This window comes from Cottoperca gobio, chromosome 19 (assembly GCF_900634415.1).
Source record: "Cottoperca gobio chromosome 19, fCotGob3.1, whole genome shotgun sequence".
Taxonomy (NCBI): Eukaryota; Metazoa; Chordata; class Actinopteri; order Perciformes; family Bovichtidae; genus Cottoperca; species Cottoperca gobio.
The window spans coordinates 17,675,793-17,692,373 of record NC_041373.1 but is presented as its reverse complement, the minus strand read 5'-3'; the positions used below and the strand labels follow the sequence as shown (position 1 = coordinate 17,692,373).

General features: G+C 43.0%; 2 protein-coding genes across 2 annotated transcripts; both read left to right on the top strand.

Moving 5' to 3' along the window:
• The first annotated feature begins 273 nt into the window (after positions 1-273).
• Positions 274-1,939, top strand: neurl2 (neuralized E3 ubiquitin protein ligase 2). The gene is made up of 2 exons (XM_029456634.1): positions 274-1,198; positions 1,639-1,939. Exons 1-2 carry the CDS (start codon positions 424-426, stop codon positions 1,752-1,754), a joined length of 891 nt encoding a protein of 296 aa, XP_029312494.1. The 5' UTR covers positions 274-423; the 3' UTR covers positions 1,755-1,939.
• Positions 1,940-2,660: 721 nt separating this feature from the next.
• LOC115024705 (methionine-R-sulfoxide reductase B1-A) lies at positions 2,661-4,400 on the top strand. Its single transcript, XM_075074158.1, has 4 exons — positions 2,661-2,856; positions 3,299-3,441; positions 3,559-3,676; positions 3,771-4,400. Exons 1-4 carry the CDS (start codon positions 2,802-2,804, stop codon positions 3,785-3,787), a joined length of 333 nt encoding a protein of 110 aa, XP_074930259.1. The 5' UTR covers positions 2,661-2,801; the 3' UTR covers positions 3,788-4,400.
• Positions 4,401-16,581: the final 12,181 nt, after the last annotated feature.

Below are 16,581 nucleotides of genomic sequence, written 5' to 3'. Positions count from 1 at the left end.
GCTGCTATTACTTTAGTACATGGTAGTTTGTAGAATTGAATGAGCGGCCGGGGGCCTGGGGGGCTTTGTTGCTCCCACTAACCCCAGTTCCATCTTTGTGCATGACTGGTGTGAGTGAGTGACTGTGGACATGTGCATGTTGGCCACCCCCCTCAACACACACACACACACACACACACACACACACACACACACACACATAACTTGCCATCTGTTGACATATGCAGCTGTTCAAAAATAGCCCTCGACCAGAAGCTACCCTGAGCGCCCACAGATAAGCAGAGCAGGGATCGTGTCTGGTGTGTGTGCAAGTTGTTGTGTGTCTACAATGACCACGTGTTGGCCGGCGTTAGTCTGAAACCACTGCAAGATAGTTGGATTGGGTTTGTTGGGGTTCTTTTCTGAAAGTTTATCCAACTGAAAATGGAGTCCGTTCCCGACCAGTTCATGGAATTCCACCCGATCCACGGTATCAACGTCAGACTGGACGACTCAGGAACACAGGCCACCCGTGTGGAGAGCTTTGCAAATGGAGTGTGTTTCAGCAAACAGCCTCTGAAGCCCGGGGAGATTTTTCTAATAGAGATCGAGGATAAGGAGCTGGGCTGGTGCGGCCACCTCCGGGTCGGCCTGACTGCCAGGGACCCCGGCAACTTAGATGTGGTACCTGAATACTCCATTCCAGACCTGACAGACTCAGGGGACAGTTGGGTATTTGCCATCACTCGCAACCACAACAAGGTCATAGAGGACCCTGCAGCAGGGGGTCAAGAGGCCGGAGACGAAGGACCGGCTGGGGGTCGGAGGCTCGGACGAGGGGAGGCTGAGGATGGAGCTGGAGATGCAGGAGGATATATCAACATCAAACCAGAAACCTTTTTCACTGACTCTCACTTGTACATTGAGAATTTTCGGATCCCCAAAGACAAGCTGGTCGGGCGGAGCAGGCCCGGACGCTACAGCCACATTTTGGACGACTTGTATAAGACCAACTCCCTGCCTCCCACAGCCAGACGCAGCCGGATAGGAGTACTGTATGTGCCCAGAGGGCGAGACCTGGCTGATATGCACATTGTCATCAATGGTGAGGACATGGGGGCTTCTGCAAAGGGGATCCCCTCCATCCAGCCTCTCCATGCTGTGGTGGACGTCTTCGCTGCTACTAAGTGTGTCCGGATTGTCCAGGTGGAGTATGGATGTGAGTGTCACAGTGGTACCTTTAATCATGGACATCAATTATAAAACAAAGGGCCCCTGAGCACAGACACTGTGTAACTCTCAGAAAGACAAAAACAACTCAAGGGGGTTGTTTGTAGTCGTTGTGGTCATTCTGAATCTCTTTGTGGTCGCTAATTGTCTCTTTGTAGGAGTTTTGCAGTTGTTGTAGTTGTTTTTCATGGCTTTGTGGTAGTTTTGAGTCTCTTTGTGGTCATTTTGCATCTCTTACTTGTCATTTGATCAACTTTCCAAGAAGAAATATTAACTGTCACTACATACGTATACAGGCTCTGGCCGAGGGACCCATTCAGAAATCCATCCATGCTTTATTTCTTCATCATTTCTTCTTCATTTCTCTTCACTTTTATTCTACTAATCTAGTCTTTTTGTGTTTTTTGTCCTCTTTCTCTTCCGCTTCAGTCTCGTCCTTGCAGACGTTGTGCAGGATGGCCATCCAGAAGCACATTGTCCACAGGATGGCCATCGACTGGCTGGAGCTGCCCGAGGCGATGAAGCACTACTGCAAGTATGAATAAAGGATTCAGACCTGCAATGGACAGAAATATAATTTCTGAGCTCTCTATCCAAGACAATTATATTTATTTGTATGATGGAAGTCTGGGATTTATCTATAAAAATAAAGTTAAAAGTGTTATGTTGATACCTGCCAGACACTGCTGACGCTGACATGACTGAGATGACACGTGCTAACTAAAAATAAATTCACATTTTTTGTTAGGCTGTCTGCTTCTACTTTCTCCTCAAGTGTTGGGATAAGAGCTGTGTGTATTATTCTATATCAGTATTACTAGGTACTCCTGAGTTTCGCTTGTTTTATTTTTATTTCTTTGAGATCTTTTGATAGTTTACATTTTTCAGCCTAAACACAATCAGGTTTATTAATATACATAACAATATAGAAAACTAAAGATAAAAACAAGTAAAAAACATAAATAAAATTGAAAATTTGACAATAAAAAGATGAAAAAGATATTATAGAAATCTGTTTTAAAACTGAAGAGCTGCACAGTTTGATTAAAATGGTGTTTATTGGTTTTCAGTTGTACAGATTACTTAAATGCAAATAAACATGTTTGTCTTTTACCAACAAAAGGGAACAAAAAGGGCAAAAAAACACACAAAAATGTTAAAATATAAATATATAAATATACAGATTAAGAGAAATGTGCAAAATGTTTTCCAGGGAATATGCAGAAGTTTACTGTATAACGTATAAAGAATTTGTGCAATTAAGTAGAAACTATAATTTAGAGAGATGAGCTTCAATATAACAGACTGTGTGACGGACTGTGGTGATGATAGTAACCCTGTTTCAGGGTGAACTTTGTTTGACTTCACTTAAAGCCAGTAAAATGCCTCCATGGAGCACCGCACGTGCACCTGCAGCTCCAGTAGACACTGACATCCGGTGGTGACGCGGGGAACAGCAGTGGGCGGAGCTTCCGGTTAATCTCCCGCGAGAAGAACAGGAGAGCGTCCGGTCACCTGTCACTTCCCGTTTGCAGAAAATACTGAATACTGAAGTGATTTCTCCTCCAGCTGATCCGTGCAGACTCCACAGCATGTCCTTCTGTCGGTTCTTTGGGAGTGAGGTCTACAAGGATCATTTCAAACCAGGTGAGCACGCGCTGGCTGCTCGTCAGTAAACAGTGATGTGATGTAACCTTTAGTCTGGATTATACAGGATAAAACTAACATTGCATGTTCATGTTTGGCTGCAAATAAACCGTTTTTAAAGGAAGATTATTATTACATTATTGTGTAATATCACAGTGATAAGTAAAGAGGAAGGGCGCGTGATGTGACACAATTAGTGCATATTATTTTATTTTTTTATTCCATGTATTATCTAAAATAAATAATAATAATAATAATAATAATAATAATAATAATAATAATAATAATAAAGCTGCTAATAAATTTTAGAAGCCAAGTTTGAACACTGCCAAAATTATCAAAGAAATTAAAAAGCTAAAAATGTTCCAGTGAGGCACAACGGTTAAATAAGTATGTTTCTCACATAGGAAGTAAAAAACAATGCAATAACTGTCCCCTGCAGGTATGTACGTGTGCTCCAAGTGTAACCACCCGCTGTTCTCCAGTCGGTCCAAGTTCGCCCATTCGTCTCCCTGGCCGGCTTTCACCGACACCATCAGAGAGGACAGCGTCACCAAGATGATGGAGAGTCTCACCGCCTTCAAGGTCGGAGTCCTCTCCGCCCTCTGCATGTTTACCTGCATCATTCACGTGTTTTAATGTCCAGATGTTCCCTCAGGATGTGACCCAGCGGGTTGATGTGTTTGTGTTTTATGTCCGCAGGTTCTGTGTGGTAAGTGTGGCAACGGGCTGGGCCATGAGTTTGTGAATGACGGCCCGGAGGAAGCAGCCTCACGCTTTTGAATATTCAGTCACTCGCTGAAGTTTGTCCCCAACAAAGGTAAGATGAACAGGAGTGAGGCAGAGACAGGTGTGCAGGCCAGATGTATTGCGATTCAACAAGTACGCGTGTTTCTCTTTTGTCTCCGTCCCAGGTAAGGACAAGCAGTAAAGAGCGAGGTCTGAGTTTCCAGCTGCTGAATCTGCTGCTCCGTCCAGGATCAGCGAGCAGGTCGGGTCAGTGGATGACGTGGACGGGGGGAAAGGCCCGAGAGGGACGTCCTGTCCACTGAAGGATCTTTGACCAGCCTGTGACACAGTGACAGGACTGGCACCTCTGCAAATATCCCTTTCACAAAAACAATTTTACATTCCCTGAATAACCCATACTTAATAGGATTTGAACTCCATGAATATGATTTTCTCAGTTGAAATGAGGTTTTCCTGCTACATCATCTGCTTTATATAGTAGGGAAGTAAATGTAACCATATTATCTATGCACTGAAGAAGTCCACATATCGTCAGTCTGCTCTTTTAATATCTGTTTTGTAGCAAAGAATCTGTAAACTAACTGTATTTATCTTTACCTTTTCAAACATGTACTGTAAGCTGCTGTACTTGAACAGACACTAAGATGCAAAAGATTGTACAGTTGCATTTTACTTTGAAAAACCCTCCTTAGAGTTTATGGGAATAATGCCCAACACTTTGCTTTGTCCTCCATTGTTACAGGATATTACAGTAATTCTCAAATGAAGAAACAAATAAATTGTAGTTTGATAGATTTGTCTTGTCCTTTGTGATTTATTTGCAGCGGTGGAACCGAAGTACTGCACTGTACTGTAATATGATACGTCTGACAAATAAAGTAACTTTACAAATTAGGATTTTACGTTTGAAACACAGATCAGGGTCAAATAAAAAACTGAAATGAAAATGAATAGTGAAAGATAATGTTAGTAAAATTAAATAAATGATATCCTTTCAGAACAACTCAACTGAAACTTCCCATATTAAAAAACAAATGAAATTATTATTTAAAAACTAACTAAACTTAGCAAACATACTTTGTAAACTAACTTAAAATAAAATAAAAAGGTTTTTCTGAGGAAGTAGAAAAACTGATGTTTCCCACACTGGCCACTAGATGGCGCCATCATCCCGCGAGGTCTCGGTCCCTCTGCAGCTCGTCTGACGTAAACCATATGTGATACTATTGGTTTTTGTGTACTAGCTGCACGTGTAGAAGCTTGTTTGATATGAACACTAACTGTACGTGTTTGATGCATTAATGATGAATATTGCTTGTTTCAGCTCCGGCTCTCTGCGGCCCAGCTGCAGGCCATCCTCTCTGGGCTCCGGGGGTTGGCAGAGACCGTGAGGTTGAGAGGAGTAGCCTGGCCGCCTGGTGAGGGACTGAGGGCTATCATTACAAGGGAAGCACACACACGCACACACAATCCCAGAAAAACATGTGTGCCAATCAACACACTACCATGCTCCTCTAGGGACGTCACATCTCTCACACACTGCAGTTGCACGCCACAACACACACAAGTCCTCCATTCTATCGGTCTTGCCACAGACAAGTCAAGTTTGAAGTGTATTTTCTTTCAAAACATCACTTCCTGTAGTGTGCAATTACGAGAGGTCATCATAACATTCGTAGATTTGAATTCAACAATTTGAATTATTGTTGAGCACCGCTCCACGTGCATCCAACTGCACGTCTACACGCCGCCAAGAGGTCTTGAAATGAGTTTCAGCCCTCAGCGTGGCGGAGAAGCCCGACCTTGCATTGAGGTCGTTATGGCCGAGTACATTTCCTCCGGTGTTGTCTTGGCAGGCAAAGTGTATTCTTTTAACATAGCGTCCGTTCGGTGGATGTTTTTACTCCGGCTGCTGTGCATGTTTAGCAGAGGTGGTCCCGGCTGGTAATCAAACCCACAGCCTTGGCAGTGCCGTGGTACTCTGCAGGAGCGGCTGCGTCTGATAAGCATAAAGCAAATACAGGGAGATGAGAATGTGATCGCTACGTCAGATAAGGGAGGTGAACTGTAATTACAGCAAAAGAAACAACAAGCCTTCGATGGTCCTGCGCTGTTATTCCATCAGTCTGGTGCATTCCGGCTGTCATTTAGCTTTTCGATGTATTTACTGCACTGTGCTTTTTCTTCCTTCAGAAATGCATCCTGATTGTTTAAAAAGTACTTGTTAGCAGCTCTGTGAGGCTGTGCTTGAGTGGATCCATGTTCCCAACGTCCTAAATCACACATTTGACCTGATTCAAGTTAAAATATTTCATGTTTTATTATTATTATTGGAATAAGGCTTCAAAACCGCTATAAAAACACAACAACGGTTATTATTTTATTTTGAAGGTCTTTAAAAAAAACAGTTATATCTGTGGTAAATCTGACCCGGCAGAGAATATTAAAGTCTGGGTGGTTCTGTGGAGAAAATGTTACTCAAACTGTTGTCTGGTTTTGGGTTTGATCCACTAAAACTCCCCAGAATGTTTTATTGCTGCATGTCATACAACTAAAAACCAAATGTTCTCTGTGGCTCCGCTTTCAGCCGACTCTGTTTCAGATGATTTACTTTGATGAAACTTTCAACAGCAAAATCTAAATCAATAAAAAATCATCTCAAGGAAACATTAATCTATGACCTTTAGGGTTCCTGTGACTCCAAGCATTTAACAAGTTCCTCAAGTGTACAGAAAAAAAGTGAGTTCATGTCGCATTAAGCAAATACAGCGCCGGGGAACATCTCTGTCAGGTTCCCTTTATGTGCTACACAGCCGGGGAACACAGGAACCCTGGGAACGTACAGTCCTTCGTCAGGTTCCCTTTATGTGCTACAGGAATCTGGGGAACTTAGCTCCCTGAGAAGTGGTGTTTAGAGCTGTTCACAATAACAACATGCTCAGAAGGTGTAATGCTGAACTAAGTGTGAGCAGGCACGCTTCACAAATGTTTGCAGATTTGCCGCAAACACCACGTGTGTGTGTGTGTGTGTGTGTGTGTGTGTGTGTGTGTGTGTGTGTGTGTGTGTGTGTGTGTCAGACTCGTCTGTATTTAATAATGACGTATTGTTATCCTCGGGGAAAAGAAAGTACCCCATGAGACTGAGCTTAAAGGTTTGTCCTTGCAGGTCGATGTAAGTAAATGATAGTAACCGTCCCATCAGAGCTTTCTCGTTCCCACAAATCCAGAATTCAAAAGGAGTGTTTTGGCAATAACAAAGTTGCATGTGTCTGGACAACAACTGCGTTCTAGCAAACTGGTTTGAACAGAGATGCGGCTGATGATGCCTCCGGGCATTTTCTTCTCGACTGCGAGAGAAACACATCAGAAATAATTTATCTTCTCATCGCTGACGTTACTGACGAACTGTGTGACTCACACATCATCAGACCCATGCAGCACTTTTGGGTTCCACGTTGTGTTTTCTGTGCATGAAATGGAAGAGAAGACATTTCTCGGTGCAGTGCGAGTTCAGGAAACCCTTTTTTCTTCTTGAGGTTAATGGTGAACGTCAGCGGGCAGACAGGACGCTGTCGGGTCACGCAGCCGCTGCATTAACCCGGCTGCCCTGAGACGCTTTAAACACGGGGTTAATGTTGGATTCATTGGGAGCTTTGTTTGCGTAGACACGAAAGAGCTGCTGCATCTTCTAAAAAGCTCAATGCTGCATTCAAGAACCTTTTTCCTTTCTGGGCTTCAGAGGTGAATCGTCAGGTAGAAATCCCCCAACACACACAATGATTGAAAGACCAAACACGAGCAAATGAGTGTATTCTCTGAAAGTAAATGCTTTGGTCTACAAAACAAACACTTTTTCAGACTTGATCAACATTATTTTAGAGAAGCTGGAGTGGATTATAAGTGGATAAACCCTCAGGGTATTTTTGTTTTTGTTTTTTTAGAATAGACGACTTCAGCTCACGATCTCCAGATCAGATAAAATGATTATTCCAAATTGTCCCATCAGTCATCGCTGCCCCAGAGCCCAAAAAACAGGTGGATGACATCATAGTTAATTAGGCATTTAAGAGCAGGATGTCGTGCCAAAACACACACACACACACACACACACACACACACTCACACACACACACACACAGACAATGGTTTTGTTATGGGACAGTGGTTCTCTAGATTAAGAGTTAGATTTAACCATTAAAATCTAACGTTAATGCCTCTCCTCATACGGGCAGCTGCTACACACCAGCATCAGGGCGCGTTACGGGCATCCTGTCCGACATGGAAACAGTCTAATCTCCCTTTTCACAAATATTATTAACATTTGGCTGAAGGGGAAGTGTTGTTGTGAAAGGGCCACCCATCCCTCGGTGCCTTTGAATGTCTTGTATTAGAGGAAGACAGTCTTTTGCTGCTAGATTTCACAAGTATGCTGTAATTGACATTTCCCGTCCATTATGTCCCTGAACCTGTTATGTCCTGCATTCCCCAGAACTTGCTTTTACTCAAAGGTGTGTGATGTCATTTTGCACAAAAGCTATTATATTCTGCTTAACTGCTGTTGGCAGCCGACTAGATGTTAACAGCGGAGTGTGTCGATGATAGTTATTGATATTCAGATGCTTTTCACACATTAACTAAACGGCGACGTTGTTCTACAACTGGCTCACAGGCCTGGTTAGAAACGGCGCTGGCGGCGACCACACGTCAGATATCTGACACAGAGATAAAGCGCCTTTCTAAAAGCTTCTTCTTCTACTCGTCTACATTACAAATGTCATCAATAAAACCTTTAATTGTGAAAGAACTGGTCAAATTCAATGCAACAGAGGTCCAGATATCCTATAAGTATGAGTGAAGGCCCCAAAACTAAATGCATGCTCCATCCTCTGGATCTCCACCATCCGTCTTGATGTCCGGACATGTGGTGCCTGTAGAGAGCAGCGCCCGGCTCACCGAGTATCCCCAGTGACAGCGGCATCTCTCAGGTCCCCGCGGACCCCACACACGTATATCGCCATGCATCATACTCGCAGATCCACAGCATCGAGCTGCTGCTCAATAAGTCAGTGAACAGGCGGCACAGACAGCGACGTATCGACACCTTTCAGCTTCACGTGGGATTTGAGTTAGAAAGCAACGAGGGGCTTCACTGACTTATTGCATTTCTTCCCAGATGTGGTTGGTTATGTTATACATGTGTCAAGTGATTGGTGTTTTGGGTGCACATGTAATGTATTTGTGCAAAAGGACTACTGAGGACTGTGCAGAGAACTAAAGGGCAGAGCCTGAGGTCAGGGGTGCTTTACAGAAGAGTGGGAGGGGAAATAAACTGCAGCTTCTAACACGTACATTAATATCTGCAGGAACGATCCCTCACCGTCCTGCTGCTGCTGTGTCACTTTTACAACACTTTAAAACTAAAATACGTTCAAGACACTAAATCTAGAGAAGTGTACGCTGCTTGTGGAAAAGCTCACGTGGTAACTTACATACAGTTTTATTGTTATTTGCACAAGGTTGGAGTTCTATTCTCCTGCACCGAGGCTGTGTTTGCACATCTGTATGAGCGACTTGTGCTTCTCACTACTCACCTGGCCACCAACCAACTCCTTAAACCCCGCCCTGGTGTTTCTGCCAGTGTGTTGTCTGCTTACTTCCTACTTCTCTCAACTCTCCAGGAAAACCTGCCAGTTCCATCGACTCGTCTCCGCCTGCCAGCTCTTATCTCCGGATCTCCTTTCCCCCCCACCACATCCTCCGCCGTCTGTTGGTTTCTTGCATCTGCGTTAGGGTCAGAAAATATGTTTCTTGAACCCTTTAACAGGTGTCAAATGAAAATCTATGAGACGATTACACCAATCATCACCGTCTGCTGAGCTACGTATCGGCATCAACCTGACAGCACCGCTGACTTGTTAGTAAACATGGTCTCCGCGCGCTGTCTCACTGCGTTATCTTCAGTCCCGAGAGCAGATAACGCCGACGCAGCGACTGGCTTCAAAGCTGCAGATCTCCCCGAGCCGTAGCGTTGCACGCTCCGAAACTATTTAATCAGGAGCTTTTCTCTTGGCCTCTGCTGCAGAGCTGGAACTGTGATACGCTCTGGAAGCAGACGCTGGGGTGTGTGTGGTGGTGGTGGTGGTGGTTAAGGGGGTCGTGTTTGTTTCGGCTGCCTGTCTCTCTCAGTGGGTCGGGCGCACAGAGGTATAATTCTGTGGCGAGACTGCTGAAGATCTCACTAGTTTTCGAAGTTGTCAAAGAATCAAACGGAGGATTCTCTGGCATGTCAATGAACTTATAACTTTAAAAAGCTGGGCGTCCACACAAACACCATGTCGAAGAGGCAGATGCTGCCATTTGTCATTTTTTATTTTGTCCTTGGGCTCTGTGAGCACCTCTCAGATGGTCCACCAGCGCAGGAGTGTTTCTATATTTACAGCCCCGTCCAGCTTCTGATATATCATCCTCCTGCGTGGAATTTCATAGCAGAGAAGTGAGCGGAATGATTATAGGCCAGCTTTTGTTGCACGAGTGACATCATGACCGTAGATCATGGAACCGTATGGTTTTGGAAATCCTCTGTACGCGGCGCAGTAAATCGCACGGTAGCTGTAGCGTGCAGTCCAAGACTCTTGGCTTGATGTTTGGATGTGATGCAGGAGGAAAATGGAAGGTCAACAAGGGGATTGCTGCACGCGAGGACACACACACACACACACACACACACACACACACACACACACACACACACACACACACACACACACACACACATATATATACATGTACTCGCATAACCTGTGAGTAGAAAGCTACTCAGCACATTTTACAGGGTGGCCTTGTTACCTTGAGTTACACCTGTCGTCAGATAACTTATCGAAGAAGCTGATTGCTTACTGCTGTGACGTGCAGCACAGATCAGCTGATAGCTCTGCTGCCATTAAAAGAGCCTGACGTCACCTCAGCTGTAGCTCCTTACTGTGTTTAGATGTCTGAAATACATTTACTCGGTTTCTTGCTGAGTAGATGAGAGGATCGATCAGCGCTGCCAGATGCACGATAATGATCGTCTTTGTGCGATTACAGATTTAACCATTATGTCTAACAATTGGTTGGTTTCAGTCTCATTTTTCTTTTTTTCCAGATAGCAAGAAATGGATCCTACCTTTTGTGTTTACGCTTCTTTTCTCACGTAACCTCTTTCCAGCCAATCGTGCTTGCTGTAGGCTATGACGTTGCATCATAGCTATGTCCCCTTGCTCTGAAAAGATCATTTTCCTCAAAGATCATTTTAAGCCTCTGGTGAAAATAGTTCACATCTGTCAACACTGGGAGGAATACCCGTCTCACATCTGTGTACAGATGAAGCTACAGCCAGGAGATAGTTCGCTTAGCTTAACTGGAAAGTGAGATTTGAAACACTAGTTGAAGAATGTAACGCCTGCTCCAACAGATGGGTATCATCTCCTGGTAATGTCCCGTTTTCCAGTCTGATAAAGTTCTTGCATCTCCCGTTTGGTGATATGTGTGTGTTTGTTTTCTGTTAAAGGACTGTGTGCTTTCTATAGAGACAGGACATTCCTAAAAGCTTTGGGTTCATGAAACCTTTTCAAACCCAACAGCCTCAACAATGCACGCCTGGAGACAGCTGTTCCCTTCCTGTTCCTGAGAAGTTTCAGCCAAATACATTTGTACAGTACGGTTTCTGGAGAAACTCAATCCTCATCTCACCGACTGTAACATTTAGTTTCAGCCACTTCTTCTCGATGTTAGCGACAGAGATGTCAGATGTCCGGAGATAAGCTGCTTTCTCTCCATGTTGTTTTGTCTGCATCTCTACGCTGCATGACACACCTAAGGCCTTATCTCCTGCTGCGCTTTTTTGCTACGCAAGGTTTTTTTAATCGGCCCAAAAAGTTGGAAGCATGTGATTGATCAGCATGCTGTCAACACAGATCAACAGACCATTAAGGATCCCCCCCCCAAACCTATTACTCAGGGATTACATTTATAATTGTTTTAGTGCAAAACCAGAATGTTTCCACGAAGCAGGGACCATCTGAAGTTCATTTGTTTGCCTGCTGTGTTCCTCTCTAAGATAAACAGTTATGTAATCATAAAAAAAAAGTCTTGAGGCAAGATATCAACACGAGTAAAAAGCTGCAGATGTGAGGTTTTATTAGAGGCAATGGCAACTGTTTAACCACAATGACCTGCAGTAAAAGTCCCAGTATGATAAGACAGGAAGGCATCAGGTTGGTTTTCATGGAAGCAGCTAGTCTCACCTTTTCCTCCTGGAATGACTCAGCTTTAAACTGGTAAACACTTCTTATTATTACCCTCACCTTTCCCCGTGTCACATAATGAAGTGATGATCCTGTGCAGGCATGCCTGGCACTTCACGTGCCTTCTTTACTCCTCAATTGAAAACATTTTTCGAGCAGCGAGCTCGTAGCCACACCCATGTGATAATGTACAGTGCTGCCGTGCCCTATACTTACCCAGCTCGCCGCAGAGCTCTGCCCTGCAGTTAAGGAGAGTATGGCCTTGCCACTGGCTTTCACACAACACAGATGCTCGGACTGTATGGACTCTGTGTGAAGTTTTGAAATAATAATCTGCGAGGCTTTGTTTTCTTGTTGAGATCTTTGGTGTTTAGCACAAATTCCTGCGTGTTTTCAGTGCTGAATGAGAGCTGTCAATCAAAGAGTCGGTGTCGTAGTAGCTTGTTTTGTTGAGGAACAAAGTGAGTTTATGTCCCAGGTGTGGCCAAGCATCACACTGTAGCATCACAGGGATCTCAGATGTGTTAGGACAGCTGGATACAACCAGAAGACAAACATTGTCATTTATCCAACACGTCCTCATAACTAAATGAGAGTAGGTTGTTTGCTAATGAATCCCGAAACAAAATATATATATGACATTTTAAACATTTGATGTTCTATTTAATGGGGGGTCAAAGGGTACACATGACCCCGGGCCAATACCCTCTATGGAGATGATGCAACATTGTAAACAACAAATCCCTGTTGAAAATCCTCAAGAGGAGAGCTAGCAAACGTTAGCTGTTAGCAGCACACGCTAGCTAACGCTAACGAAGGTTGCATTGAGTTACATTATGATGCGTTCAAGCTCTATTTAGTTCAAATGAGTATCATGATGTGTTCAAATGTAATCTTCATAAATGTAGTTTTTCGCGAGAACTTGAATAAATACAAATGTTTGAAGAATATATATATATAACGACTGTCCTGCTACTTGGTTTGGTTTAGGAAAAGATTGAGGTTTGCATTCAAATAAGTACCTTTCTAATCATTTAATTTGCATACGCAGGTAACAATAACTCAATGTTGACTTTCGGTTTCACTGCGGTCTCCTGGGTAAAAGTCCTGTGTTAGAGTTTGAAGCGTAGGGTCCAAGCTGCCGAATTTGACGCCTTGAAAGTGAGAACGGAGAAGTAAAATCACTTTCTGCAATCTGTAATCCGGATTACAGCCAGGAAAGTGTAACAGCTTTTCTTGAATTTTGGATTTAATCACTTGGACTGAATAACCCCTGCATGTAACTCATCCTTTAATCCGGGCTGGCCTTTAATGATGATGATGTCTGGGGGAGTTTGGTGACAAGTCTTTGTGTGTGTGTGTGTGTGTGTGTGTGTGTGTGGGTGTGTACGTGTGTGTGTGTGAGACACATTCCATCCAGGTGAGTTAACAGGCCATTTGAAGAGCAGCTCTTCAGTAGTTTGCCGCATGTATTATATCCTCAGTGATCCAGCACAATACTGGGACAATGCTGTGTACTCTCTGCAGAGTCAAAGACGAAGTCTGCAACGCCCTTACAGACAATTTGAGAAGTCTGCTTTATTTACTTTGACCTGAAACAGTGAGGGTATTAGCTATTGTGAAAAACACAAACACAGGAAGCTTTTTAAAAGAGACACAAAGCAGAAAATCTGTGTACGTTTGTTTAAAATGCATTGAGACTATTTGGTCACACTATAGTCAGGTTCATTTGCTTGGACTCCTGAGTTGAACTTAGCAAGTCCGAACTCGGGCTGCTCTGCGTTGGGAGAAGCATCCTGTCTTTGAAGTCACACAGACTTTTCCAAGGATTACAGAGCCTGCTGAGCTTTGTACAGCTGTCTGCCTTCCCACAGCCTCAGACCTTACACAGGTGGGGAGGAATTCAACACCAAGGATGTCACTTACAGACAGAGGTGTGTGTGTGTGTGTGTGTGTGTGTGTGTGTGTGTGTGTGTGTGTGTGTGTGTGTGTGTGTGTGTGTGTGTGTGAGAATGCCGTACTTCAGGTGTTCCCCGGTAAACTGTCAAAGGGAGCAGAGTTCCCATACATTAGACTGTAATCAGGATTAGACTGTACATGATGGCTGAACACACATTGCAGCTATGATGGTTTATTTTTGTCCGCAGCATCAATATAAAAGCATTTGTTATGTTGTGACTCAAGTGTCTCGTTATAGCATTATTACAGTTTTAAAACTGACCTTGTACAAAAGAAAAGAAGCAAATAAACATAAATAATTTGTGAAATTAAATGACCAGTATTCATTTTTCAATATTCAATGTCATTTAAATGTATAATTATGTGAAAAATGTGTTTATATATTTATTTTTGTGGCACTCACTCTGTCAAGCGTCTTTGAGTTACTAGAAAAGCGCTATAGCCTACAAGTCTAATGTATTATTATTATTATTATTATTATTATATTATTATTATTATTATTATTATTATTATTATTATTACTATTATTATTATTATTATAATTAAAAGCTTTTTAAAAGCTAAAAACCAAACCAGAACAAAGTAACTGCTCTCTGTGATCGATGGACTAGAAACCGTATTTACTGTACTTTCTAAAAACAAACAAGAGACGGCTAAAATAAGATCGCTACGCTATATCAAGTGTTAGCTAGCTTAGGAGATAGCCACTTCTAGCCTTAAAGCTAAAGCTAAAGCTACTACTTACTTATTGATTCTTCCCTATTTTAATCTGTAATTAAAACATATACAGGTGATATACATTTTGATGAAATGATATCTTGGTAAAACCAGTTAGTTATTTCACATAACTAAATGTTGCATTAGCTATAATGGACAGAAATGCCCAGCTAATGCTAATGCTAATGCTAACCTCAGTACCTGCCATCCAGCTTTTGACTCAAGTGTAATTTATGCAATTTGGTGCAAGTCACATCTATTACTAGCTCATATTTAAATGTTATAAATAATAAATAAATGTGCGATTAAGTAATCAAAATAAAAGTGATGAAAATGGAGAATAAAGCTGACACTTTGATTGTAGATTTGAATTATTGCCTCTCTCAGAGTGCTCTTAAAAACAGAAATCTTGCAGACAAACAACACATAAGTGCCACGTTGGTTGTAAAACTGCCTTCAGAAAGCCAAATCGTTTGAACCTTGCAATTTAAAGCAAAGAGAACACAGCTCTGCGTGACACACAATAAACAAAAACAAAGCAAGCCCACATTATTGATCACTTTGACTACAGAGTGGCATGTCTCCAATTGTTTTCCAACATCACTGCGGATCAATACGGAGGAGTGCTCAGAGAGTACAGAAGGGTAAATGATGCCTTCTCTGTTAGGAGACTTGGGGAAATTGACATACTGCCAGGTTGGAGGAGGCCTGGGTCGATAGATATTGTCATCCCCTTCAGATTTATCATCCATATGGATGTGCTGCCATGTTGCATCTCTCTTTTATTTCAACATATGGGGTGAAAGTGCCAATAAATTGTGATTTATACTGTAACACACATATTGTCAAAAACTATTTTGGGAAAATGGGTTTAGTATCCAGAAGCATCCATTTCAGAGCGGTCTGACACTGAAGGCTCATTATTGGATAACTCCACCACGGTACAATGAATCTTACCTGAAATTCCACAGTTCATCGAACGCAATGTCGTCTCCGTACTTAAATATGCGTCATGGACGTACGCAAGGACGGGCTGAAGTTCCCCGAGCAACAGTCCCCGTTTGCCCTCTTTGGCTGCTCGTCCAGTAGGAAACAGTTTTATTTTGAAAAGCATGTTTGTGCGGCAATGACACATTGTACAGATGTGGCTAATAGTGGACTAGCTTGTCTCTAAAACGGTCCGCCATTGTTTTTGCTGCCTCCTGACCCCTGACCCTGTCACATCACCAAAATGGCTCTTCACTGCCCCCTGCTGTTCCTGCATCTTGCGCATGTGTAGCGTCCTTTTCTGAGGACGTGCACAACCGACGCTTCACATGTATGCAGGATACACAAGGCAGCCATAATGCGTACGCAAACACATGCTAAGTTTATCTCCGGTTTAAGGCTTTAAGGTTAAGGTTGCACCTCCACAGCGCCAGGATCATATGGAGGGAAGGATCCGGACATTTTATCTGCCTCTGTCATCGCATTGCTGAAAATATAATCTGTGTCCTTAGGCTGTCCTGGCGAGATTCAGGAACAAATGGGTGGATTTCAAGGACAAATAAAAGGTTTTGTTACGAAAAACCTGTATATCAGCAAATGTCTCGTATGACAGTGTGATATAGTTCTTAACTAAACTGTTATGAATGTTTTTTTTAAAGGATTTTTGTTTTACTGACGCTGGTCCGGATTACTACATGTTTATACCCACAGTTAATTGGTCTCACACACACACACGCGCACACACACACACACACACACACACAGGGAGGCAGGAATTAGAGAAAGCTGACGACACCTGTCTGTCCCTGTTGTGCAGCAGTGTAAAGGTTAAATGTGTGTGTTATAGCTGACTCCATGGGTGTGTGTGGTCAGGAGGGCTAGCAGACAGCAGGTGGCCACTAGCCACATTACATCTACAGCGAACAATTTGGGCAAGAAAACCGCCTCGAGCTCAATAAAGCAGAAGTCTCACTGCGCGGAGATTTAAAGGGGAAATGAGGGGAAATTGCATCCTCAATCAAAAACT